This window comes from Lepidothrix coronata, unplaced genomic scaffold (genome assembly GCF_001604755.1).
Source record: "Lepidothrix coronata isolate B3197 unplaced genomic scaffold, Lepidothrix_coronata-1.0 Scaffold53, whole genome shotgun sequence".
Taxonomy (NCBI): Eukaryota; Metazoa; Chordata; class Aves; order Passeriformes; family Pipridae; genus Lepidothrix; species Lepidothrix coronata.
Window position 1 is genome coordinate 4,908,924 of NW_016690233.1, and position 17,488 is coordinate 4,926,411.

Genomic DNA, 17,488 nt, shown 5'->3' on the forward strand with positions numbered 1-17,488 from the left:
CAGTTCCTTAGAAAAAGGCAGAGAAGTCTTCTCTCCTGCCCAGTGGTTCAGTCTGTCCTTCCCAGCTCTAATATTTCTCTTACAATGAGTACTAGTTTTGGCTCATCTGCTGTCCTCTGAAGGGATGGAAAAGCTACCAAGGGCTTCATATAGGCCAAGCCACCCTTTGAATGATAGGCATCTATAAGGCCTTGAGCAAGTTCATGTAAGTCCTCTTAAGAGCATAGTATCTTCTTCAAGAAATTCTGCTAATAGAAAACTGGATTTTTGACCTGTTGGTATATGAATGACACAACTCATTCATGCACTCATGCTTGTTGTAACACTTTTATTTTCTCCTTTCCAGGTGGTTCGGCAGCTGTGAGCATGAGCTCCAACAACATGTCCTTATCCAACCCAATTTCAACGCACAGCCTCATGCCCCAGAGCTCCAGTCTCATGTCCACCACCGCTGGAAGCCGAATGCCTTCTGTTCCTGCTGCTCGGAATATGGGCTGCTATGGGAACCTTCCCTGCAACCAACCAAGTGCATACAACGTGACTTCAGGAATGAATCAAATGCAGCCACACAGAAACCAAAATCAGGTTCTGCCCAGTCAGAATAACCCCATGGTGTCCCGACAGCAAACCATGACACAGGGAAACAATGTGACAGCTTTTGGGACGGGGTCAGTGGTCAACACTCAGCAAATAAGGCCAAGCTTGAACCATGGAGCAACAGGTATCCCTGCTCAACGGCCAGCCAATGTGATGATCACAGCTACTGCCACTGCCCAGAACTGGGCCCCACAAGAAGCTGCAGTGAAGCAGCAGGATGCACTGAAGCCTGCAGGGGTCCGTTTCCCCACTGGCACTCCATATCCTAACCAGTCTTTGCAACGCAATGTAGGCAACCAGCATTTTCCTCAGCGTGCACTGGCACCTCCTAACCAGTTAACAGCGGGAGTCCAAATGAGGCCCCCTCTAAACCCAATGCACCAGACTCTAAATGGACAATCTGCTGGCTCACTACGAGGGCTCAGCATAAGACCTAACCAGCTAAGAGGACAGACGATGCCTACCTTGAATCAGCCAGGAACAAGTATGACACCGCCGTCATCTCTGCCATCAACCAGTTTCACATCTACCAACCAAAACTCTAGGGGTTACCAAGGAGGTGATCATAGTAATGACCTAGCATTTGACTTTCTAAACCAGCAAGGTGACAGTATAGGACCTGCGCTCAACAGTGACTCGGACTTCATAGATTCTTTACTGAAAACAGAACCTGGTAATGATGACTGGATGAAAGACATCAACCTCGACGAAATTCTAGGGAACCACTCATAAGTGACAGTACCGAGAGGGAATCAGATGAAGAGGCAGCAAGGACATTAGCTTTCTCTTTAGATGCCAACAACCTGCTTTATTAATTTACACTCCAGTAACTGGGCTGTTCTTTAAAATACCACATAGGGCAACTGCCCTCTTTGAAGAGTTGCTCTAGGAACAAAATTGAAGTCACCCCAGATGAAGTGATAGCGTAAGTGATATTCCTGCCTGTCACAAAGGAGTGAGAATGCATGAAGGGTCTGTTCCCCACACCAGGGCCCAGCGCATTGCAGACTCATCAGTTCTTCTCACAGGGACTGTGGGGAAAAACATGTTTAGCTTCCCACACATGGAAGCACCAGACAGTGGTATGGGTTGTGGAACAACATTTCTCTGAGCGCAAGTAAAGCCTAAGTGGTCCAGAGTTCTTCAGTCATCATGTTCACAGCCCTTAGCTTCCTTGGGACTGCAGCCCTGACAGCATCAAGCCCTGTGTAAATCTCATGGCATTACAAAAACTGTATACTTCTGCTCCGTACAAACTCACATTTTCTTTCTCAATGATTTTATTATAAACCCTCTATCTTTTGTAGCACACAACAGGGTAAGTGGTCTTATCCAAAAGAAGAAGGAAACAGATCATCCAACACGTTACTCAGTGTGCTCTAGCATTTGCATTCTCCCTTTCATCAGTGCTTGCAGTGACTATCAGAGGACGCTACTGTCCTGCCAGTAACACAGTCATTTTGGGCATTGAGGGAAATACGAGATGAACTATTACCAAAGCTCAGGATCCTCACTTTGCTACCTTGCCCTACCCCGGGGACTCCAGTGACTTAATGGAGAACTTGAGTGAGAAGGGTGCTTACAATTTGACCCTCACTGACTACTTTCCCAGTCCAGCTTAGAGGAGGGCAAATGCTCAGCTAAGCCACTGTGCTTATTTTCATCTTAACCCATAGTGAGTGTCAGTTAGTTCAGCCCAGTCCTCTTCTATCAAGCAGGTTTACCCCAGAAGAAATGCCATCATTTTTGTCTGGGGAGAGCCTGTCATTTTGATTGCACTGCATTTTGGCTCCATCCTGTTTTCCTTTGCTATACAGGGAGAGTTGAAAGAGTTCCAGTGATGGCCAAGGTCCCCACAGCCTCCACTGGGTGGAGTATGAGAGACTCTGCCCCTGAAACTAGCATGCATATCAATTATAGCTCAGAGTAGGAGGCTCCGCTCAGCCACATCTGTGCTTGTAGATGAAACAGTTCGGGGGAATATTTTTGGGCACTGGACTAAATCATCTGTTCTGGGTTTGGTGATGGCCCAGCTAACACTGCCCTGAGCAATTTCTGTGCATCACTAGGAAGATATCCTGGGGCAAGGACCATTTCCATAGGCAGTTTGGAGCCACCTTGCCTTGAAGGCTAACAGAGCAGAGCAATAAGCATACAGGCAATTCCATACCTACCAAGGAACAGTCTCAACTGTGTTAAATTTTTTGCTATAGACTTGGTCAGTAAGGACATTAGAAGGATATGCTATGTCACTATAAAGCAGCTCCACAGTGATTCAGACAGGATTCACGGATGGGAACAGATCTTGCAATTCAATGAAAATGCTGTTCTTTAAAATGATGTGGTGCGACATGTTTCACAGCCTCCTCTGAATTAGCTAAAACTAGATGTGGCAAAGGAATACAATGCCTACGTTTGCATGCCTTGGTGCCAAGAGGCATTGCTCTGCCTGTGCAAGTGCTTTATTCATCCTTGTTAGTAGCAGTGGGATGAGGAGACTATTTGACAATAGCCTCTGCACTTATCTGACCTATTTCTTGAGAGAGGTTTTAATAAGGCTTTTCCAGTCAGCTCACCCTGTCATTTTAAATGGGCACAATTTTTCAAGATGTTTCAAGAAGCACCATCACACAAATGAGCACTAGCACCTCCAGGAAAGGTGTAACATGGGCATTTAGTTAGACATGCCAGTTGAGGCTGTTCATTCCCAGAAATGTTTGTCGTGAGAGGGACAAGAAAGCCTGCTGCAGAATCCCTTCTGCCACCCCAGCTAGTGATCCTTGCACACCCCTGCATTGTGTAACATGGTCACTCAGCTGCCCAGAAAGCTCCCTCTTCTCCCCACTTTTGGCTGGAGTGCACATGGTCCCTTTGATATATCAGTACAAATTTTTCCAAGTCCTTGAAGAGCTTTTCAGCTCAGGTCACTGGGGTCCCACCTAAGTTTGGAGAGATACAAATGCAATCTAACAAATGTGTCCCCTATAAGTCATGCAAAACTAGACTGAAATAGAAGCTACATGAATTTGAAGCAGAAGGAAGATTGGCTCATCTGCCTCACACACAGGCACATACCCCATCTACAAGGGTCAACAGTGACTGCCAGCGCTCTGGTAGGAACAGACGACTGCGATGCCACTAAGGCCGAGGCTGAGTTACTATCACCATGTGCCATGGTGACTGAAGTCTGGTAACTTCAACTACCCTCACACACCATTGAAAAAGCCACCACTGGTTCCTGTATTAAGAGCAGACTGTTTTCCAGATCCTAAAATGATGTTAAAAAATTGTTCAGCTGAGGAGCTGATCCCAAGGGGTCAGGAGTTGGACTCAGTGATTCTTGTGGGTCTCTTCCAGCTCAGGATAGTCTATGATTCTATGATACCATGTGGTGGTGGATTCAATGCTGAGTGTTTTCTTGTTGGCCTCAGCCTAGAGTGGAAAAGACACTGGGCTGTGAGTGCCATACCTGGGAGCAAAATTTCATCCTGTCTTAAGTAAATTCAAAAACGGTAGAGGCCACGTCCAGTCCTGTAAATATAAGCCTGATGCATTTGAAATGCAAGCTTGTAAAGACTTTTGCAACCAAAACTTGAATCCAATATCATTTCTTCAGAACACTTGTATCTGAATGGAGCTAGTGTCTTTTTTCTCTTTCTTTGCAATGGCTAAGTGCACTACCCTTATAGTCTATTTTTCATCATTGACCGGGCACTCTTCACAGTATTGGGTTGTAAATATAAAGAATTATTTGTTTTGTAAACTTTTGTAAAAACAACAACAAAAAGTAATAATATTTTGGTAGGAATAATAAAAATCATATTATTTGGGTTATATTTATACATATGTGAAATAAATATACTATCACAAAGTTGTATTTTATACAAAAAGTCAACGGTTACCTTTTGTATTCTATATACAAAGTTTTGTATGATACAATTGTTTATTTTTATCTGCAGACTTCAACTTTGGGTTTTGGGGGAGGGCAGAATGGGATCATGGTTAAATAGCTGGGTCTGACCCCAAGCTCACTGAAATCGATGGAGTCTTTCCATTGCCTTCACAGGGCTTTGAATCAAGCCTTTAAATAACCTTCAGATAGGTTTGACATCTGAAGGGCTCTGGAAACCTCAATATGAAAACATTCCAGGTTTCAAATTTTTTCCCTGAAAAAGGCTTTTATTATTATTATTATTGTTATTGTTATTATTGTTATTGCAGCTGTTGGGATGCAGGTGGGACCTATGTAACTGTCATGTCCTTGTTGCATGTATGTCTGCTTTATATTTTCCCCATATTATAAACCAGTGTTTCTCTATACAGACTGAAAAGATGCTGTACAGAAATGTTTGTGTTTATGCATTTTTACATGTGGCTGTATATACCTCCTAGTACTATGCAGTGACACTTATTTGACTTCATTTATTTTTCACCTAAACATGAATAGTATGTTTTTCAGTAGCTATCAAAACTCTGCCAATAAATCAATCAAAATTATCCCAAGTGTCTCTTTTCTTAATGTGAATTTTATATTGAATGTCTGTTTAGTCACCTGCTGGTTCATCTGAGTAAATTAAAATTATGGTGATATTTTAGGAGGGGGGATGAGAAAAATGTTCATGTGGCAGCTTCTAGGAGCTCAGCTTGCCTCTTTGCAAGAGAGCTGTGATGTTTCCCTAGTGACTGAAGGCATGGTTTCATTACCAGTAAGGGTTAACAAGTGATGGTTAACAAAAATAGTATTTTAGCTCCTGGTGAATGGGTTGATAGAGTCTTGCAGCACAGCGATTTGCTCTGGGATCCTGCAGAAGTTAAAGCTGAGAACTGTGAAATCCCAAGAGTTAGGCACCCCAAGAGGGCTGGCCAGGTCCCCAAGCCCATGCCCTGCCCTGGATCATGCCCTGAAGATGTCTGCCCCTCTCCCCTCACTAGCAGACACCCCTAATGAGATGCCAGAAATCAGGCAACTCCCTTCTCCTCCTTTCCTCCTTGCCTGCATCGCATTACACTTCATTCTAGCCTAAAGAGATTCCAGCCTAAAGAGATTTCAGCATGTACCAGATCACATCAGGTCCAGACTGTTTCACACAAATATTCATTCCTACCAGGCTATTTTTAGCAAGTCAGTGCTGAGGAAGTGATGTCCTGTTCCTTGAGAGGCTTTCTGGGCTCCATCTCCAAGTGGGTGGCTCTTCCTACCCCACAAACTGAGCAGAAGGGGTGGTGGAAGGGGATATTTCAGCGGGACAAATGTCAGCACATCAATGCCTGTGCTCAAAGGCTGCCTTGTGCTATTTTGAGATGTAGCAAAAAAAAAACAAGGGCTCCCCACATCTTAACTGCTTCACTGCTGGTTGTGATGCTCAGGGACTGCCATCCAGTGCATCCGCCCTTTTAGTCCCCCTCTGCTCACCTTCCCCCACGGGGTAAGCAGGGAGGCACCTCCCTTGGCTGCCCCTCACAACACCAGCTCTGCTGACTGCTGTCCTCATGGGTTTTTTGCTAGTGTTGCTCAGTCCCTCCATTGTGTCTGACTCCCACCCACGAATGGCTCCTCTGTCCTTCCCTGGCATCCAGTGCTTTCACTGGAGGGATGGGGGAGGATGCTGGCAGGTACCCTGTGTCCCACTGCACCCACTGTGCCCACACTCCCAATCGTGGATGGACACACTGAAGTGAGGAGGTGCCCAGGAGGCGTATGGCTCTCTCTTCAGCATCTCCAACACAGGCAGCAGATGGTGCTTTCCTCGCACTCAAGGGAGAAAAATAAGGTACAGTCCCACTTATCTGAAGGTAAACCTGAAACAGGTCAAGAAACTCAAGCCCTAAAAGTGCCTCTTTGTCTATCGTAGCTGTAAAGGCAGAAGACAGGGCAGGTAGGATGTGGGAGCCTCAGGCAGGGCTGCTGCCCACATGAAGAACATGTCTGTATCAGCGAGCTGAAAAACAGCCTGGGACCCCTCCCTGTCCCTGAAGCTTGGTTGCTTGTGCCACCAGGGTGTGAGGGTCCCTGGTAGTGCTTGAGTGCAATATCTGCCCTCCTACAGGTCTCACTATTAAGAGGTATTCCCACTGTGGATGCAGGACAAGAGAGATAGGACATTATAATAATATGGACACACATCACCCTGCGCCACATGGCTTCCACGCCAGAAAATGTCCCCAGGCCTGTATCCTCTGCCCAGGGAGATGTAGCCAGCGAGACCATGTGGACGGGGTGTGAGACAGGGGTGGTAGTGAGTATTTTCCCTGCCTGGCCAGAAGCAGCACAGCAGGAATTGCGCCAGACCCAGATGAGGGCTGACCTTTCCCACTGCATCTGAATCACTTGGTGGGAACCACTACCGGCTCAGAAGGGCAGACCAGCCAAGAGTGCTGCTCCCTCCTTCGGCAGCATGGAGGTCTGGCAGCTGCAAGAACCAGGGAGAGGATTCCTCCTGCCACAATAAAAGCTGAGACCACAGGAAAACATTACTTCATCCTAATTTTTAAACTGGGCATTCTCGGTCATGCAGACCAGTTTGATAGACCCTCTTTACTAGGATTCCAAATCATAGCCCAAGTATTCTTTAAATAAAATACAAAATTTCATTGATTTCTTCTTCACAAAATTGTTACAAGCTAGCTCAACCAGAAGTTACTGTCATAATGGAGAAATTGCAGTGTAAAATCCTCATCCATATGCTCCAGAACAGGTCATGCAAACTGAAAAAAGCAGCCTGATTAGGACTTAGAAATCTAAGCTTTAAAAAAACAAACACAAACAACCAAACAAAAAAACCCAACCAAACAAACAAAAAACCAAAACCACACACATACACACACACACACACACAAAAAAGAAACCCAACCCAAAGTAGCAATTGCCTTTCTGGCATCTTCATTACAAGGAGCTCCTTTAAAAGAGCCAGAGCTTAAATTATTGTTTAGCCTGTAATAATTCAGACTCCTGTGTGCTGAAGAGTGATTACCCAGGAAGTGATGTCCGCCTTTTCAGGTGGACATGTGGATCTTTGTGCTGCTGGTGTGCTGTGTGCCTGGGTACCAAGGCTGGATGAGCTGCTCCATCACCCTTGGGATGTGCAATGGCAGAGCCAACCCGTGCCTCCTGGAGCAGAACAGAAAAAGCCCCGCTTGGCTGCACTGGCATGTGCCTGGTGAGCAGCTCACTCTCCCCAGACATGTCGTGCATTCCTGTGCACAGCTTCAGACAACAAAGATGCTCTATCTACATTTTTTGGAAGGCTGCCTGCCATGTTTTCACTCTGGCTGACTGGTCTGCCTTGTTTGAGAGGACACAGTTGCTCTGTTTTATCCTTCATGCCCAGGAACATCAGGAAAACCCTGTGGTGCTGTTAAGTGTTTGGGTAAAATGCTGGGTATAGGTGCATCCATGCAGCTCATGTTGAAGTTAACAGATCTGAAGGCAAAACCTATCCCTCAATATCAATTTGACGTGAAAGGAAAGGTTCCTGGTCATTGTGAAGGTCAATAAACAGGACATAAGGGCAGAGTTTGCCCTTGATACCATGTTGGAGGGACATGGTAAAAATAAAACCAGGGAAGGTATTCAAATTGCCTTTTGTGCTGACCTGGTCTCTAAGTACAACAGGGAAGTTCGACTCTAGAGGCCTAAAATTAATTTTTTTTAAAATTAAGTTAGTTCCTGAAGAACTCCAGGGTACCAGCCACTGAGAAATATTTATTAGAAATTATTGTGCTATTGTTTGAGGATCTGATTTGGAAAGGTCTCTCTTGTAGACGTATCCTATAGGGTTAGTTCCATAAGTTGATTTCATGAACAAGTGGGCACACATGACAGTCAGGTTAATATATAATTCACATATCAATGAAATTTCCATCAGTGAAAGACATCTAACTTTCTCAATAGAAGCATATGTGGGGACTCTGCAATTTGGTTGCATCTCTTCAAATTTGTTTTAGAAGGAATCTGGTGAATTTTCTGAAATTGCACTTTCTAAAAAGAGAAATGTGTCAGATACATAGGCCATATTATTTGATTCTTCAAACTTCACAGTGTCTTTAAAGTAAATATTGAAGAATGTCTAAAATATATGTGTTGGGCAAAATAACCCTTTGTGAATCTGCACAACTTTGCCAATGATGGTTTATTAATTTTTTGAGTTCTTTCCTCTCTTAAGGATTGTGCTTTTTTACCATGTTACCTGTCCTTCAGCAAGACTTCTAATTGGCATAACGTTATTCATAGTACCTTTGTGAGTAACTTAACTGTACAGCAAATCAAGACCAGTGTAAAGAAACCCGTTGTACTCTCTCACGTAATTTCCTTAGTGTGAACATGTTAGCCTTGGTCTGTTAGATAACCAGGCTGACAGGATATCTACAGCAGAGACAGGAACTCCATGTATGTTCCCAAAGGCTGATCAAAGTTGCAGGGCTATGTGGCATCCCCATTCACACGTGAGCAGCGTTAACTGCATTAGTACAGCTCAAATCAGGATTTCATGCATAACACTCCCTTAAAGCCAACTTTTCCCTTCATTTAAGTAACAAATTCACTAATCAAAAGAGTTTCCCCATAGTTACATGGCATCTTTATGTTATTATGTGCCACACTGGTCTTGATTAATTCTGTGGATCTTGCTAGAGTAAAGCCATCGCATGATAATCTCATTCATTAACTTTCCCTCCCACCCCAAAAACTTAATCTAGTGTGTTTTACAATATAAACTGCTAGCTTCTGACATACGAATACCAACAGACCATCTGTTTATACTGGGGAGTTTAAAACATTCTCATAGAAAATGTCTGGAGTGCTTTAGAGGGTTACAAAGAGAAGCTTTCAACAGCTGACAAGATAGTGCCATTTAAAGAAGTAAATCATTGAAAAAAAGGGAATTAAAAAAAAACATCCTGAAGAACATTTCATTAGTTTCTCAGCATTGAATATAGCCTTTTTGTGACTCAAGTGCACAAAACCTCAGAAATATTCTTTTGTTACATTTGTGTTTTTAACCCTCAGTAGTGGCCTATTTTGGCTTTCCCTTTGGGTTTTCTTTTTTAAAAAAATTTGAAATTGAGTCCTTTTTATACACTTCACTGTGCCTCCAAAGCCTCCTGCTATTAGATCGGTTTTAGCTTTCAGCAAGTGAGAGTGTGCAATAAAGAAAAATCTCCCAGTGGCCACCAACACTGCGACACAGCATAGCTGTGCACTTGGATGGCAGATTAGCTCCAGAAATGCTACTTTTTATTAAACTATCTTTCATCGGAGAATCCTTTCACCAGGCTTTTACACATTTTGATAAAAGGCAAGATTTTAAAAAAGGAGCCCAAACCCTGGCTCCAATGCCCACTCTGATCAAAATGATGATGTCTGGCCACAGATTTCAGCCCCGTTACTGATTGCAGAATAGCAGCACCCTGGTAATATGATGCAGCCCAGGCAGAAATAACCAATGTAAATGAACAGAAGTCTAGATAATATATAGAAAAGAACTAAGGTTGTTTAGCCTGAAGGAGAGGAGATTTGAGTGGGGATAGGACAGTCTAGACAAAGATAAAGTCTTTGAATGGATAAATCATTGCTTCCAGGGGTAAAGATTAGGTATTTTCCACAATGATCTGTACAGGCCAAGAAATCACAGGTTCAGGTTAGATGCCAGGTGGAAGGTTTTAACAGGAAGGACAATATGAGGATGAGGAGGGTATGGAGTCTGAAGGTCTTCAGGACCTGCTTAGGCAGCTGTCAGAAATTATAGTGGTATGGTTAGCTGTCTTCAGTCACTGGAATGGACTAAATATCTTTGTGGGTCCCCATGAAAAAAGAAAGGGGAAAAACTGTTGAAAACAAATGAAAAGTTTTCGTATTGAGGAAGAAAAGGAAAAAAATAGTTTTATGGGGCTAAAATCAATGAATACTCATGAAATTATACGAACATCAACATCTCACAGCTCAATCCCCCATTCTGTAATGCAGCTACTCAAATTCCATTCTGCTCCCATACCATAAAAACACAGGATGCTTAAGAGAGATGGGTTTGTCCCAGCTGCCATGTCTGCCCCTTCAGACGTTTTCCTGGGGAGTGAAGTTAAGGAAATCTATTTGAGCCGCCTTTCCGGAAAAAGAAGATTTTGATCCTCTGCTTGCACTTTTGTGTTGAAGTAACCAAAGCACACTGGCTAATCACTGGAATGATCAGAAGGTCCCAGAGATATCCGAATCCAGCTCGGAGCATGTCTAAGTTGATGTCTTTGTTCACTTCACAAAACTAAATAGGAGTACCTTGTGAGAGGATTAGATATCTGCAATTCAATCCAGATGATTGCTTTATTATGGAAAACCATCCCTCTCTATACCACCCAGAAAGCCATCACAGGATGACGTACTGTGGGCTCCTTTCCACCCCGGTTGAAGCTGTGGGCTTTCAAGGCAGAGTTAAAAGAAGACATACAGCTGCTACAGGAGATGGGCTTAACAGTGTGTGAATGCCATGTGCTTGTAAAGATATTTAAAGGATTAGCGGAGAATTAAATGTTTGTCTGTCTTTGTTGTTCAGCACAGCTTCAAAGCTGGAAGACGACAGATATTAAAGAAGATATTTCCCTTCTTTTAAATACCGGAAGGAGACTCCTAAAACAATAGCTGGAAAATGCAGGCATGACCTAACAGATTTATACACAATGATGCTGAACAATTCTTATTAGATGGGTGAAGAGCCTCCTATTCTGCAGTATAAAATGGTGACATAAAGTTAACAATTTAAAATACCAATGAACAATCCCTAGCATGGACGAAAACTCCAGCTCAGGATTCCTCTCTAGGAAACAGAAGGCAAGCATCCTGACTGGTGGTTTCAATTCATCCTTCTGTGTTGGGCTGTGTGTTACCTGGCCAATAGCAGAGTGATACTTCCCATAGCTTCTCCTCAGAGCAGTTCTCTTGGGCACCCAAGGGTGGTTACCAGTTCATCTGCTGCTGTTAAATCTGCCTTGTACCTAGAATCAGAGCTCTTAAGTTCCAGGAAACTTTCTCTGTAACCTTTTAGGAAAAAGCAAATCTGGGAGAGAGCTGCCCTTGGAGAGATTCTCAGGCCAGCACGTGCTTTCTGGGGGAAGGCTTTAGTTAAGGATTCAAGTAAATTCAGTGCCTTAGGTGGCAAGAGGGATGGGGAGAGTCTTTCTCAGAGACATCATGACATTAAATTAGATTTTTACTGAACTGAGAAACTTGCAGCTCCAGGAATAGGGCTAAAGGGGTCATTCTGAACAAATATAGCCTGACTTCCTATGCTGCCCATCACCTAATACAGCTGCATTACTTGTGACTTCATAGGCCCTACAGTGAAGAAACTAACTTTATTCATCTTCACTGTCACCATGGTATAAATTTTAAATGTATTCGGTTTTGTCTTAGGTTTAATGAGAGTGAGAATGTGCTCTATAGAATATTATCCAAGTATTTTTACAATGTGCACTGAGCTAACATATATTCAGGTTATTGAGCAATATATTCATAAAGCCAAAGGCTTTAAATCTTGTCCATGAAGAATGTTGTAGTAGAACAAGGACATTTCTTTCCTTTCCTTCTTTTCCTTTCTAAAAGAATCTCTTACTAGGGACACTGGTCCATCCTACATTAGGGTTACGTAAGTCTTGCCTTTACAATGGATTCTTGTAATCTGTCTCTGGGAAGGATCAGACCTCCATTTTTTGAAGCAGGTATTCATACTCTGCAGAGGGAATGCCCTTGGGACAAAGAAGTATCTTTGCCTTCGAAATTCCACTCTGCTTTGGTTGAGACATTGAATCTTAAACCTCTGTTATTTCACTTCTCAGTTTCCTTAGGCTGGAAAGCATGTTGGCAATACTCCAGCATGACTGAAGCATTGAGGGAGCTGTGAGGCACATGCTGATGGTTCAAGCCAGGGCTCATTCTGAATTCCTGCTGACTTCAGGCACTGCCAATGCTGCAAAGCACCTCTGCTCTCTGCAGTTGTTTCTGTAGCAGAGTTGGCCAAAGCAAACGTTTCCCAGCCAAAGCACCAGCCTCCAAACTGTCTCTGCTTACGAACCACCTGAGCTTGTCTATCAGCACGCTGAGGATGGGCTGAACCTGTTGGCAGAGCAGCAGCAGATATTGCCCAGAGGCACTGATGAGCTGCCAGAGCAGTTGCAGATGGGACATGGTGGAAGACTGTGCTTCACATCACCATCCTGTCACACCACTCTGGAACCCCCATGATGGATTGAGAAGTGTCATCCCTGGGCAGGCAAAAAAAAAGAAAAAAGAACAGTGACTTAAGCGCCTTTGTTCTCCCTCCACGATAGAGACAACATATCCAGCACTAAAACTCACTTCTCATCCTTCTCCTTCCTTGTCAGGGTCAAAAATTCCCCAGCTAAGAAATGAGGGCTAGCATCTTCCTTCAGAAATTCACCACCAGCAACATATGTCCCTCTCAATCTCCCAAACAAATTGCAGGGACATGAGGCCCTTGCCTTTCAGGGCAGGAAAGAGGATATGGTATTGAGCTCCTTCTCCTTATCTTTTGAGCCAAACACGAGATAATAATCTTTTTCAAACATCCCAGACCCCAACCACACACACATGCACAGAGGAATGAGGGTATCAGGACCACCAAAGCGTCTGAGTTAGAGTACCGAAGGCTCAGAGATGACTCACTGTAGATGACAGTAAGGTAACTTATTACACTCATATAGATAATTAATGCTTAATTTTGGCCCTCACAAGCTGCAGGAGTTTACATATCAGCACTGTGTCTTGCTATGCAGGGTAAAAGCAATTGACATCTAAATGCTGAACTATGACCAGAAATGGCAAAATTTGGTGTTGCTTGTGAAGCCTGAATTCAGCCACACTTACGTGCAGGCATTAAACTGATTTTTAATTATACAGTCCCCTTATGCTTTTTGTCCTGAACCTTCAGTGCATCCAGCACTGAGATGGGATGTTTGAATGGGATCCCTTTAGATTATATCAGGAAATTTAAGAACCAAGCAATTCCTAACTTTTTGTACATATGGCATTCCATCCTAAACATTTCTTTCATGCATTAATTTGATGAATACAACATAGATTGTTGTATTCAACAATCAAACAAGTGGCAAGATGGACACAAATCAGCTGCCTCTTTCATGATCTAAAACCAACTCCAAGAGGAGGGAAGTGGTGTTCATGCCTAGAAGGATGGTAACAGTAATGGGTCCTTACAGCTCATGCAAAATTTTAGAGTCTGAGACCACTTGTAGAACATTGCACACTCCTGCAGTTGTGCACTTCCCTGACTAGTCACTCACTACCACCTTCTTGGTAGAAGCACACACTTCCCTTTTAGTTGCCTAGTGCTCCTAGAAGCATTGCCCAGCATCCTCATACTGGGTATGTAATGGCCCTGGAGTCAACGAGAAACAACTCCCTGGGTAGGTTCACATTGCTAAATAATAAGGCATCAGGGAGATGCAGGACATGAAACCAAGTGGAGCAAATTGGCATCTGCTCACACTGGACCCAGTTCCTTCTGGAGCGTTCTTGCCACATCCCTGCAATATTTAGCTTGATTCTCCTCTGGTCCCAATATGGCATTAAGTTGTCATTTTTATTTTGGAGGCTATTTCAAATCAGCATTTCTGCTGCAAAGGGAAACCCGCTACGCAGATATTTGCATGGCAGGAGGACAAGAGCACTAGGCTGTTTGAGAAGGCACAGCTTGCTGACACTGTGCTAGAGGCTGAATAGAGTGCAGGAGCCCAACTTGATGCACCCCCATCCCATCCCACCATCTGACAGCCATTAGCGGGGCCTGCTCCATCTCAAAGATGTTCACCCAGGGGTAAATCTGAAAAAGCAATGTGAGTGTCTTGAAGGTAGCAGATTGAAGCAGTCTTGCCACCCCAGGTGGTAAGTGAACAATTGAATAGTAAGATTAATCAAGGCACCAGCACTTAAATTTGCTCCTTGTCCCTCTTATTTGGCATTATTAACAACTTTGTGATCTGTCTTTTCCAAACTATAGTTCCATTAGAAATTGCAGTAAGCTTCTTCCCTTATTGTATTCAGGGGCTTAGTGTGTCTTCAGTAGCTTCCTGAACGTTCTCCACAGCTATGCACTGCAGATAGGTAACCTACACAGAGCAGATAATCAAACACTCTCAAATACTTCATTTTTATTGCACTTACTGTTAAGCTTGCAATTCTCCAGCCCTTTCATCACTAGAGGTTAACACCCTGTTGCTTCTAAAAGAAAGTCAGACAACAGTATGAGCCTTCCATGTGGAAATTTGAGCCTTCGAGGTAAATAAAAGGGAAACAAAAAAAAAATTAATTTCTACCGTGTTTTATATTCTAGAAGCGTCCTTCTCATTTTAATGTTATCTCCAGATCTTACCATTAACATTTTATTGTGTTTTATTGAAACACTACCACAATGTGCATCTTCCTTAACAGAAAAGGAAGCATAAATGAGATAAAATCAGTTATTCTTAACCATTTCCCTAATTGTAGCTATTAAATACACCAGCTGCATATTAAGATCTCACTTTGAGAAGTCTGTGTGCACATAGACAATACAAAGACAATGTAGACATAAAATCACCTGTATTTAAAATGACTGTTTGCTTGAAAATTGGTGTATAAATCAGGATTGTAAAATTCAGATCTGAGATCCAAGAGGTAGAGACTTATCCTGCGTATGAACACCTAACCTCCTCCCAGAGACTGCAAGTGCTGAGACTTCAGACATGCTCCTAATGACTGACAGTAACAAACCAATTCTTTCCCCCATGCCTTTCCTTCCTGATCACCCTACAACTTCTGGAAATACATTTATTTCCAGCAGCAGTGGTTTAACAAGCACCAGAAATTTCAAATTTAACTCCTACGAATAATTCTTTCTTACTTCATGTTTGCCAGATTGGAGACCATTACACAGATGGCAAGGAGCTGCTGGAGTGTTGCAGTCCAAACCTGTAGACAGCCAGACAGCTGCTGTGATGTATTAGTCTTTCAGGAGAAAAGATACTACACTACTTTATTTGAATTGACACAAAAAATTGATCTTTGTGTTTTGCAGCATGTAACGGAAGTCCTGCCCCTAGAGCCCAAGGCCTGTGGCCCTCCAAGTGCCTTCACCTTCACAGTCTGCTCAGCACTACAGTCCATACCTTGGATTGCGCTAGTACCTCACTTGGCTGTGAGCAAACACAGGCTGCAGGGCATTGCAATAAATCAGTATCTGCAGAGGCCATTGAGAATGAGGAGCATGAGGCAATGAAAAGCCGGGTGAATTGCCCGACTCCAGGCCGCGGTCTGTACTCACTGAGCACACATCGGGATGGATCCTGACATACTCATTAACCTGTGTAATATGCAATGCCTGACTGCTGTGTGAGCAGCCATGAGCTGGTGGCAGAAGTGAGCGCTAGAAAGCACTACGCAGAGTAGCAAGGAGAATAAATAGTCTGCCCATCAGAAGTGCTCAGAGGTAGCAAGCTACAGCATACAGGCTTAGGTCCAGCTTGAGTCCAGAACTCCATGTCTGTAGCACCTTGCACCAATATATGCATGACTGCATAAAAAAAAAAAAAACAACTAAGTGACCAAAACAAGTCTTAGAGGACTATTGATCATTAGCTTCTGCTTCTATTAGACATGGAGGGGGTGCAAGGCAAAAGCATTGTTGGGGTGCCATCATAGCCATTAAAAAATCACATTATGGGTGAGCTAAGGTGACCACTCTGAACAGGTTAACCTCAAGTACAGCAACCTTGGAGACACAGCGACAATTTAAGTGTAGCTATAAGTCCCTTTCTTTGTTTTGACAAGTTTCCAACTTCAACAGCACAAGCATCATGCCTCAGAAGGACCAAATCTGTGCATGCCCCCTTTGATCATCTTGTAACAGATGTTCTTGCAAGAACATCTTTGCAGCTCTAGCTCCAAATCACAGCCACAGCAAGTTGTTCATCAACCTCTCTGCCTGTGCCAAAGCTCTCACTGTTTCTGACCTCATATTTTATCAGCTGATGGTGCTTGATCAAAGGAACACATGCCACCTCCCGTGTGATTTGATGATCGTACATCACAGTGGGATCTCACCAGTAACAATCCGCCCTTCCCAAGGCACTGAGAGTCTTTTATTGGCTGCCCACTGCCCTTAAGCTGTACATCAAGGAGACAAGAAAATATAATAAATCTGAGAAGCATTTTAGTGAATCAAAGGGAGAGATGAGGGTGTCTCTGGTTGTGTGGTTTTCAGAACAATTATGGGACTGGGTCATGCTGCAAATTTGTTGGACTCACTGATGTGGAAGGCACAGTGTGTGAAACTGCCTTTGCCATAAACCATTTAATGTGCTGGCTATGAGGGCACAGGACTGTATGAGTATAGTGGGGAAAATATGGGAGATTCATAGAGCTTCAGCAGCAAAGAGAGCTAGTTTTAGGATGGAATGATTTTAATGTTGGGGCAGGACCAAAGGGGACAGACCGATCATTTTCAGAAGGGATTAGGCTCTCGCTCCCTTGTTATTTATAGGCCTTTAAACCCCATGTTGAGTTGTGTGATGAGAAGAGGGGGAGAGAGGGGAGCTGTACCATGTCAGGGCAGATTATGACAAAGACTGCAGCAGGTGAGCAAGCTTTCTTAGAGAGGATCATTCAAGCACATGGTCCTGCTTTCACGGTCTAGCCTTTGACCACTGTAGAGCATGATTCCTCCTCTGCTCCAGGGACATTTAGTCAAGAAGTCACAGACAATGACCAAACATCCCCACGAGACCCCCTATGAGACGTTATGCCAGGATGCCTGGCACGTGTGACTGTCCCTAGCTTTGGCGAGCCCTGTGCTCACAGTGTGAGACACGACAGACCTGTGTTTGGCTGTGCAGC

General features: G+C 43.7%; 1 protein-coding gene across 1 annotated transcript in view; it reads left to right on the forward strand.

Annotated features, from left to right (window-relative positions):
- Positions 1 to 5,085, forward strand: part of MAML2 (mastermind like transcriptional coactivator 2) — a 214,175-nt gene extending 209,090 nt beyond the window's left edge. The window contains exon 5 of the mRNA XM_017816072.1: positions 347 to 5,085. Within this exon, the coding sequence (XP_017671561.1) occupies positions 347 to 1,329 (983 nt within the window). The 3' untranslated portion in view covers positions 1,330 to 5,085. The remainder of the gene's footprint in view (positions 1 to 346) is intronic.
- Positions 5,086 to 17,488: the final 12,403 nt, after the last annotated feature.